The sequence below is a fragment of the Marmota marmota genome, unplaced genomic scaffold (assembly GCF_001458135.2).
Source record: "Marmota marmota marmota unplaced genomic scaffold, marMar, whole genome shotgun sequence".
In the NCBI taxonomy this organism is placed as follows: Eukaryota; Metazoa; Chordata; class Mammalia; order Rodentia; family Sciuridae; genus Marmota; species Marmota marmota.
The window spans coordinates 1993940-2004678 of record NW_026000079.1 but is presented as its reverse complement, the minus strand read 5'-3'; the positions used below and the strand labels follow the sequence as shown (position 1 = coordinate 2004678).

Sequence of the window (10739 nt, the reverse complement as noted above, 5' to 3'; positions counted from 1 at the left end):
GCTGCTTAGGGCCTTGCTAAGTTGCTGAGGCTGGCTTTGAACTTTCGTTCCTCCTGCCTCAGTCTCCCGAGCTGCTGGGATTACAGGCATGTGCCACTGCACCCGGCTGATCAGTTATTTATTTATTTATTTTGGGGGTACCAGGGATTGAACTCAAGGGCACTCAACCACTAAGCCACATCCCCAGCCCAATTTTGTATTTTATTAGAGACAGGGTCTCACTGAGTTGCTTAATGCCTTGCCATTGCTGAGGCTGGCTTTGAACTCACGATCCTCCCGTCTCAGCCTCTGGAGCTGCTGGGATTACAGGTGTGCGCCACTGGGCCTGGCCAGTTCTCTCTTAACCGTCAATGCTCCTTAACAGCTGTGGTAACTGAACCCAACTTCAAACCCCTCTAGAGTCCACCTTATTCCTGGTAGAACCAGGATGTTGTCTAGCCAGCCTGCAGCAGAAAACACACCAACACACTTTCACAACAAACATCACACCATTTATTTACAAAGGCCAGTGTGGGAGTTGGGGGAGGTAGGGAGGAAAAGGGCAGACATCTTCTCTGGACTGTTTGGGACCCTTTCCCACTTGGAGCAAAATTCTGTTCCTCTTGCCTCCGTGTTCTCCAAGCAGCGGGGCCATACAGCTGAGGGAGGAGGTGGTAAGAGCCTCCTCCATGCTCCAGTACAGCAATGTCCAGTTCCAGATTAAAGGCATCATTGCCACCATCCCCTCTCCCTCCTCAAATAAACTTTCTGGCCTGGAGGGAAAACAGTAAAAAATGGAAAGACCAGGGGATCTGGAGGGAGAAACCCCCTGTGCTAGTCTCCAAAACAGTGGTGGGTGGTAAGGGTACCAGTCACACCCAACAGCTTCACAAGGGTCCCCACACTGCCTTTCCGTGACCCAGCATCCAGAGGCCTAAGCCCTCCTGGGTGTCCCCATTCTGCTCTAAACCAGCCCTCTTACTCGCTTGTCCCTGTGAGAGGCAGCACTGAACTAGAAATCCACAAAGAACCTGACTGGCCCACCTCACATGTGGGCACACATGCACACACACTACCCACTGCTGAACAGACTCCAATCCCCTCCATACCCTTTGAGTGGAACTCACAATTACCGGGGACAGGAGAGACAGGGAGGTCTTGAGTTCATGGGAACGTGTGTGAGACACTGCTTAGCATCGAGCCCCTTTCTTCAGTTCAAATCCCATTAGTCTACCTATTTCTCCTCCGTCAGGCCTGGGCCTGGAGTCTCTTGCCTAAAGAGCTACTAGTACTCCCAGACCCCAGCTGTAGTTCCAATCTGAAGCTTTTTGCTTAGGCTGCCTCCCTGTCCGCTTCCTCTAGGAAATCTCAATGGCTCCTCTGCCGTAACAGTCTTCATCGCTCTGGTCCAGGGCCTGTTAATTTCCATCCAGAGTGCTGTGCCTTGTGTTCCCCTTTGGATGAGAAGTTCCAACAGAGCCCAAGAAAAAGTCCTAGGTGAAGTGCCCAGAGTAGGGTTTGAGGAGAAAAATCACAGCCTGTTTCACCTGCCCCCACCTTCAGAGTGCGGTGCTAGCCTGGAGGGCCCAGGGAGGGTGGGGAAGAGGACAGTTACCAAAGGTAAGTTAAGAGAAGCCAAAGCCTAGTGGTGTGGATGGAAGACTGTTCCAGTAAACCAGAGAGTTGGGTCCTCCTGCAACTTTGCAGTCCCCACTGAGAAGACTGAAGATTGCAAAAGGTGGTGTGGGCAAGGAGGTGGGGTCAACCAACAGAACTGTGAAAACTGTTTAAATAGCTCTGCTCAAGGAGGACCAGGAGAGAAGACTCTGTTAGAGACAGCAGTGAGATCAAAATTCTCAGAGCGGTGGCATTGGGCCCATGCCTCTAAGGTCACCCTACTGTTTGGAGAGTCAAAGAAGAAGACAGAGGGATAAGCTGCAGAGGTTAGGGGCTGACAGAGGAACCAAAGGTCGGTACTGGGTCAGGGGAGAGGCAGGAGGCATGGGCCGAAGGATTAGGAGAGCTGGGAGCCCAGGAGTCTCTCGATAGCTGCGTTGATGTCCCCTCCGGTGGCAATCAGGGCCTGCAGATTGGCCTCACGATTGATGAAACCCATGGAGTTGAGCTGCTCCAGTTGTTGCTGAAATCTCACTTCTGGCGTCTGCACCTGGAGGGGACAGGCCTTATGAAGTGGGCACAGAACCCACCCCAGAGGAGTAGCTGAAGCTGAAGGGCTTACAACACCAACAGGTCCCTGACGTCCTCAGTCACTGGGGTGGGGAGGAGGGGGCTGCACAGGAAGGCCACAGGGAAGAGCTCCTGAGTCACTGAAGAACTATGATAAAAAGGCAGGGATCTTACTTGAAATCTCAAAGTGCCTGATAGGCCTGGGTCACCTTATATTCCTATTTCCCATAAATACTCTGGAGATATTAACAAGTGCTCGAAAAGCCAAACACTCTGTGGCCAAATAAAAGGCATGCCAAACATGCTCCTTCCTGACGGTCATCACACACACAGCCACATTAAGAGGCCAGGGAAGGGGCTGGGGATGTGGCTCAAGCGGTAGCGCGCTCGCCTGGCATGCGTGCGGCCCGGGTTCGATCCTCAGCACCACATACAAACAAAGATGTTGTGTCTGCTGAAAACTAAAAAATAAATATTAAAATTCTCTCTCTCTCGCTCTCTTTGGGAAAAAAAAAAAAAAAAAAAGAGGCCAGAGAAGGGTGCCAGGAAAAAACTGTATGTCTGTATGTATGAAGCTGTAGGAGGGACTGAACACCGGCACCACTGAGCTACATTCCCAGCCCTTTTTAATTTTAGACAGGGTCTTGCTGGGTTGCTGACGCTGGCCTTGAACTTGTTATACTCTGCCTCAGTCTCCGGAGGGGCTGAGTAGCTTCACACTTTTTTTTTTTTAGTGCCAGGGATTGAATCCAGGAGTGCTCAACCACTCACTGAGGCACATCTCCAGCCCTAGCTGTCTGGGTCTCTTTTTATTGTAATACTAAGGATTGAACCCAGGGCCATGCACATGCTAGGCAAGTGCTTTACTATTGAGCTATACCCCCAGCCCTTATTTTTAAATTTTGAGACAGGGTCTTGCTAAGAATGCTAACAGCCCCACTAAGCTGCTGAGGCTAGCCTTGAACTTGCGATCCTTCTGCCTCAGCCTCTGAGGTTGCTGGGATTACACGTGTGCACGACCACCACTGGCTTGACGCACATTTTTGTTGAGCAGCTTTTCCCTGTGGGTCACAGAGGTCAGAGACAATCCAGGGCATCTCTATCTCTTCCCTTACTCCAAGCCCTGGCCTTGACTTTGTGGCCCAGGACTCTGCAATCCTTCCAAAGTCTGGAATGTTGCTCAGTTGTCGAATGTGTGCTTACGCTATGCAAGGCCACGGTTCATCTCTAACCCTCCCCTCCCTAAAAGAGGATGAACAGGGGCTGGGGCTGGGGCTCAGTGGTAGAGCACTTGCCTAGCATGTATGAGGCACTGGGTTCCATCCTCAGCACCACACATAAATAAATAAAGATCCATCAACAACTAATTAAAAAAAAAAAAAAAAAAAGAGGTAGAGTGCTTGCCTCACATGCACAAGGCCCTGGGTTCAATCCCCAGCACCACAAAAAGTAAACAAATAAATAAATAAAAGGTATACTTCTGGCTGGGCACAGTGGCATATGCCTGTAATCTCAGCAATTTGGAAGCTGAGGCAAGGGGATTAGCAAGTTCAAGGCCAGCCTGGGAAACTTAGCAAGACCCAGTTTCTTTTTTTCTTCTTATTTATTCATTTATTTTTGGTTGTCAATGGATCTTTATTTATTTATATGCAGTGCTGAGAATCGAACCCAGTGCTTCACACATGCTAGCCAAGCGCTCTACCAGCTGAGCCACAGCCCCAGTCCCAGCAAGACCCTGTTTCAAAATTAAAAATAAGGGCTGGGCTGTAGCTTAGAGGTAGAACACTTGCCTCTCACGTGTGAGGCACTGGCTTTGATCCTCAGCACCACATAAAAATAAATAAATAAAACAAAGGTATTAGAAATAAATTAATTAATTAAAGGGCTGGGGAAGTAGCTCAACGGTTGAGCACCCCTGGTTCAATTCCCAGTGGTGGGGGTGGAAAACGTAAATTCTGGAACCAGAATGCCTGGGTTTGAATCATGGCTCCCTTACTTACCGGCTATGAAAATGAGGAATCCACTGAACCTCTCTGGGCCTCAGTTTCCCCATTTGTAATACAGAGATAATACTAACAATAACTTTCTCCTAAGAATAAGGTAATGGGGCTGGGGCTAGGGCCTAGCATGTGTGAGGCACTGGGTTCAATCCTCTGCACCGCATAGAAACAAATGAATAAAATAAAGGTCCATCAATATCTAAAAAAAAAAAAAAAAGAATGAGGTAATGAACTCTTATACAGAGCATCTGGAGCAGTACCGAGCACACCAGGCGACTATCACTATTCAACTCCACCTTACAGCTGTAGGAACTGAACTGAGGGTGGCTGGTAGCCTGCCCGCGCCTGGTGAATGGTAGGCCAGCCAGCTCTGGCCGACTGCAGAGCCGGCTACCCTTGACGCTGCCCGCGGGAAGTGGTGAGCCGGATACCAGCCCTGCTGCCCCTGGTACCTGTGAGTTTCCACTCCCAGCCAAAAGCTGGATCATCTGCTGCATGAGCTGCTGCTGGGCACTGGAAGCCCCGGTGGGAGGAGTCGTGGCTGGCGAAGAGGTGGGGCCCTCGGCCGTAGACCCAGAGCTGCCGCCCGTTGAGGGCGCTGTGGTCCGGGACATCCCAAAAGAGCCAAGGCTGCAGGCAGGAAAGGCCAAGGGTAGGAGCCGGCATTCAAGAGAGTTGGGAATATGAGATCCAGAAGGAAAAACAGCCAGGGGCGATGGGACAGCAGATCCTCGGGGACACAAAGGCTGCCAGAGAGGGCAGAGAGGGGAGGAAGGGGGCACTGGCCCTCACCTGGGTACCAGCCCGGGGGCCTCAGTCTGTAAGGTCTGCAGTCCCTGCTGGATCTGCAGCAAGGCCTGCATGGCCCGGGGATTGGTGAGGATAGACAGGGACTCCGGATTCTGCATCTGGGAAAGAGACAGGCAGCGGGAGTGGTGGGAAGACCAGGCAGCCTAAGTCCAGAGCCCAGTTCTGCCCCTCTAGGCCCCGTACTCACCTGCTGCAGGAAGACGGGAAGCTGCAGCCGGAGCTGCTCCTGCAGTTGGGGGTTCCCGGCAAAGAGGGGCACATTCACCATCATCTGCCAAAGTGAAGGTAGAAGAGAGAGGCCTGGAACTTCCCACCCAGAGAACTGCCCACAGCCTCAGCCACCCCCACGACCCCCACCACTATAGGAAATCTGGCCAGGGCTCCCAAGGACCTCAGATATCCTAAAGGCCCACGTGGGACAGCAAGGAGATGGAACCATGCTCTGAGAAATGAAGAGTCAGATGTCAGGCTGCTCAGTCTGGTCAGATGGTGGTGACACCAGCTAACACTTCCAAGTACACGGGGCTTACTTTGTGGCACACTATGTTCTAAGCACTTGACATGTGTTAACTTTTCTAATCCTTTAACCTAGTGAGGCAGGAACTAGTCTAATATCATTTTGCAGGTGAGGAAACTGGGAGGTTAAATAACTGTTAACTCACAAAGCTGGGACGTGGCAGAACTTGGGATACAAACTCAAGCAGTCCGGCAGTCCCAGTGTTTTGTTTGATTGTGCAGGGGTTAAACCCAGGGCCTCAACTTCCCAACACGCACTCTACCACTGAACCACGTCCCCAGCCTCTTATTTTTCATTTTGAGAAAAGGTTTCACCAAGTTGCTGAGGCTACTCTTGAACTTGCTATCCTCCTATTCAGCCTCCTGAGTCCCTAGGATAGCAGGTTTTTGCCACTGTGCCCAGAACAACAGTTTTTTTTTTTTTTTTTGGGGGGGGTATTTTTACTTGTAGATGGACACAATACCTTTATTTTGTTTATTTATTTTATGTGGTGCTGGGGATCGAACCCAGTGCCTCACGGGTGTGAGGTAAGCGCTCTACCACTGAGCCCCAGCCCCAGCCCCAGCCCCAGAACAGTATTTTTTATTAGAGTTTGCTTTTTTTTTTTTTGTACCGTGGATTGAACCCAGGAGCACTTAACCACTGAGCCACATCCTCAGCCCTTTTTATATTTTATTCAGAGATAGGGTCTTGCTGATTGCTTAGGGTCTTACTGAATTGCTTAGAGTCTCACTAAGTTGCTGAGGCTCGCTTTGACCTTCAGATCCTCCTGTCTCAGCCTCCTGAGCTGCTGAGATAGCAAGTGTGCGCCACCACGCCCTGCGAACCAGAGTGTTCGGACCAAAAGAAACTGCTCTCACTCAAGGAGCCCTCCCCAGCAACACTCCCCTGAGCCAGTTTGATACCTGAGCAGCAAAGTCAGGGTTCTGGGCAAGTGTCTGCATCATGCTGCGCATGTAGGGGGCTGAAATCACATTCTGCATCAGCTGGGGGTTCTCAGAGATCTGCTGGAGGAGCGCCTGCATTTCTGGGCTGTTGAACATCCCTAGGACGAGGAAGGTGAAATAAAACAGGAGAGAAGTGGTCCAGATGGGAACCACATGCTTCACTTCAGTCTACCTTACTTGGACACTGAATGGTCATGAAACTCAGAAAGGCAATGCTCAAGGGCACCCAAGTACTGTGGCAAGGCTCCAGGCCTCCGAGCCTGAGGAAAGTCTGTCCTTCTCTGGCCTGGACTTCTCCATCCACTTTTCTAAGAACAAGCCAGCTAGAAACCGGGTCTAATTCATGCCCTTTCTGGACTGTTCCTGCCACAAGCTCAGATAATGTCTGAGTTGGAAAGGATTAAATGTCACCTAGACCAGTGTTTTTCAAACTTGTCTTAGTAGCAGAGACCCTTTCCTCAAGCCAAATCTCACTCAGAAACCACGTATGTCAGTGGTCTGGTTGGAGCTGGGACAGGAGGCCGAGAGCCTCTCCTGTTTGGTTCTTCCTCATCCTGGAGATGGGGCTGTAGATGGTCCCGACTCCCCAGAACTCAGGAACACAATTTGAAAACCATGGACCAAATTCCAGTCCTTATTTTATAGATAAGGACACTGAAGCGCATGGAGGGGAAAGCACTTTCCCATTCCAGATATCCCCCAGTGAACAGAGAAATCAGGGCATCCACCAAAGACATCCCCAGGGCCATGTGTACAGTCAGAGTCCAGATAAATGGGGCATTCTGTAGGGTTGCACAGTGCATCACTTGTCCGTCTGTGTAAGGCAGCCCTGCACATCTACCTCCGTCAGTTACACATCTGCCTGTCCCCAAGTCTGCCCTGATTCTCCTCCACCCCTGCCTACCCCACCCCACTCTCGCCTCCCACTCTGGCCCATTTACACTGGATGGTGCCAAAGGTGCTCATGGAGCCTGGGAATCGGGACCTGGTTTATTCACGAGCCATTGTTCAGGTCACTCCCAGGGATATCAGGACATGGCCAAAATCAAACTCTCCCCCTCGGAACAGTGGGGCCACTACTCTAGGCTGCTAAGCCCCCTCAGTAGCCTTAATACAGTCCCACCTATTTTCAATATCCTGGAACAGTGTGAATCCCACTTAGTCCTGGGGGCAGGGGACTGCCCTGGTGACCCCACTAAACTTCCACCCTAGGACATACCTGACCCCAGGCTAGCCGCATTGATCCCAAAAGGGTTCGAGACTGTCGGGTGCACCTGGCTGGTCCCCGATCCTCCGGTGCCCTCCCCACCGGACCCGGGGGCCTGGGAGGCGGGGGGCGAGGGGCTCCAGGGGTTAGGGAGGGGCTCTCGATTCTCAGTCCGCAGAGGTTGGGAGGATGAGCTGTCGGAGTTCCCGGCCAGGGAAGAGAAGGGATTGTTGCCAAACTGGGAGGAGGGAAAGGCTTTGGGTTAAGGACTGAAACAAGTTAGGGACAAGGGCTATGCCCTTTCTCTTCTCTCTCCTAAGAGACTCCCCTCCCCCAGAAAAGGGAGGGAGATCAAGAACTTGGACTCCAGGTCCCAGCTGTTTGCCCAATAACGGACAGCTCCACCCTTGCCCTGGGGGTGGGAGCTGGCTGATGCTAATGACCACGTAACTGATCCCTTAGATAACTGGGAACTTCCCTCCTCTCCTGGTGGCTCTAAGTTGGTCTCTCTCTCTCTCTTTTTGTGACCTGAAGCACTTTACACACACCTTTCCCACTGTGTAATAAGATATTTGTTTTCCTGTAGCTTTTAAGGGGCAAAGATTTACCTTTGTAGCTTCAACTCCAATATTACTAGGTGCTCAATAAACTGCTGACTTGATGGGAGCGGCTCTTAGACCTGGCCCTCTCATTCAACCTTGACCTACCCCCAGCTCCCCTTCTCCCAGCCCTCTTAGTCTGATGCTAAATCCCCAGAACCTTCTCCCCAACTCTCCAGGTCCTTAAGAGGCATTCTCTGTCCATTCAGGCCCACCACGGTGGCGCCCTCTAGTGGAGTACACCTCTAGCTGCGCATGCCCTCTTCTAGGTTTTCTCCTTTCCCTCTTCTGTGGAGCCCCAAAAGGAACCTCCTACTCTGGGTCTTCAGCCCAACAGGTCTTGATCCCTCTCATGCCTCAGTACCAGGGCCCCCACTGTGTTCCCGAGGGTGGCCCAGGTCTGCACCTCAGGGAATGAGGAGTGCCCTCTCAGCACTCCGGACAGAGGGACAGAGCTCGGGAGTCCAGGGCTGTACTTGCTGCGGGTGTTTCACACCCTACTGCACTGCTTAGCCTTCCTCAGGGTCACAGAGCTCAGCAGTCCCTCTCTGAGCAGCCCAGCCCCTCTCCACCGTGGGGTTTCCTACACAGTCACTTTTCCTGTTATTCTAAGTGGCCATGGGAACACAGATGATCAAGGGCTCCTCTCTGAGCAGTGGTTCCTTGCCTTACCAGATGCCTGTTCAGATAACAGGGCTTGCAGGCCAGGGTTCACACACCATAATTTCAATCTTTGTCCCTGCTTCAGATTTCCTGTTCTGGTAATCCGCCTAGCACCTTACTCTACCTAGTCTCAGCTCTGCTTCGTTCTTCCTGGTATACCCAACAGACTCTCTTCCTAAACAACCCACAGTGCTAGCAGCTGCTATTTATTGAACACCTACTATTTATTCTAATGCTCAAAAGATCCCTCGAATACTCTAGTTCTCAAAGTGTGGTCCTAGAATCCTGCAAGGTTTAAAATGTTTTTTATGATTCTAAGATATTAATTTGCCTTTTTCACTCTTATTGTCTCATAAGGATATGGTGTAGTTTTCCAGAGGCTTCGTAAGGTGACATTCAGTGGAACAAGTACAGATCTGAGAAGCCAACTGTTTTGTATAGAAAGCCAGGCATTAAAGAGATCTGCAAAAATGTGAAACAAGGCCAACTTTCCTGTAAAGTTTTATTTGCCTTGGAAAACACTTATTTTTCAAAAGAATGTTATTTATTTTAGCCAGGCATGGTAGTGCACACTGAGGCAAGAGGATCACAAGTTGGAGGCCAGCCTCAGCAATTTAGTGAGGCCCTAAGCAACTTAGTGAGATCCTGTCTCAAAATGAAAAATAAAAAAGGGCTGGAGATGTGGCTCAGTGGTTAAGTACCCCTGGGTTCAATCACCAGTACCTAAATAAATAAAATAAAAATAGATTCACAGTTGATCCCTCAAGCAATTTAAAAAATCTGAAAGAGCGATGCCAAGAATAACAAGATGGTCCTGAAGAATATGGTGAGGAATTTCACTCTACCAGATACCAAGGCTGATTAAGACAATTAGGGATGGTTGTAGGGAGAGAGACGGGACAGGGGAACAGAAGAGCCAGCAAAAGAAAACTCAGCTTGGAGACTTGGTGGAGGGAAGAACTTCAAGAAGGACTCATCTGTTGGGAAAGCAGGGCCGCCCAGGACATGGACCCTTTCCTTTCCACAGGAACAAATCAGGTGGGATCCCGCCCTCACACCAGGGTGTTAGTTAATTGTGAAATTCATCAAGCTGTACACTTGAGGGTATGTCACTCTTCTGTAGTTCTCTTAATCTTCAATAAAACGTTTCAAAAGGAGCAAGTTAGAGTGACAGGAACAGCTGATACCACTTCCACAAGGTTTAGTATGGGAAAGAATACTAGAGATGTTCATGGATATATGCAAAAGTAATAAAGGAATCCAATGATAAACCCTGCCCTCAGGAGAGCAGTTCCTTCTGCTGAGGAGACGAGAGAATCCCAGTGAAGTCTACGACTCGACCTAGAATGACTTATTTGAAAATATTAGATATACCTAGGAAAATAAAAAAGGTACTAACATTAGTGACTGTGGGTGGCAGAGGACCTCTCCCCCCCCCCCTTTTTTTTTTGTAGGTGGGTACAAGACCTTTATTTTGTTATTTTTATGTGGTGCTGAGAACCAAACCCAGTGTCTCAGGCATACTAGGCGAGTGCTCACCACTGAGCCCCAACCCCAGCCCAAAAGGATCCCTTTTGTATACCTTTTTTGGCTTGCATGACTTTCCATACTTTTTGAATACTTTTTATTTTGTGTACCTTCTGAATTTTGAAACATACAGATATATAATATGTTTGACATAAAATTAAGTTTTGAGGCTGAGACAGGAGGATGGCAAGTTTGAGGCCAGCCTCAGCAACTTAGCAAGACCTTAAGCAATGTAGTGAGATCCTGTCTCAAAAGAAAAAGGGGGAGGGAGGGGGGGCCTGGGATTGCAGCTCAGTGGTAAAG

General features: G+C 50.0%; 1 protein-coding gene across 3 annotated transcripts in view; it reads right to left on the bottom strand.

Moving 5' to 3' along the window:
• Positions 1–469: 469 nt before the first annotated feature.
• Positions 470–10739, bottom strand: part of Ubqln4 (ubiquilin 4) — a 15964-nt gene continuing 5694 nt past the window's right edge. For 2 of the 3 annotated variants that reach the window (XM_015502739.2, XM_048814702.1), the window contains exons 6-11: positions 7660–7885; positions 6399–6538; positions 5164–5247; positions 4959–5074; positions 4619–4796; positions 470–2146 (exon numbers count right to left, since the gene is read on the bottom strand). In XM_015502739.2, coding sequence (XP_015358225.1) covers positions 1994–2146; positions 4619–4796; positions 4959–5074; positions 5164–5247; positions 6399–6538; positions 7660–7885 — 897 coding nt within the window. In that variant the 3' untranslated portion in view covers positions 470–1993. The remainder of the gene's footprint in view (positions 2147–4618; positions 4797–4958; positions 5075–5163; positions 5248–6398; positions 6539–7659; positions 7886–10739) is intronic. The other variant, XM_048814703.1, reaches the window with a different exon arrangement.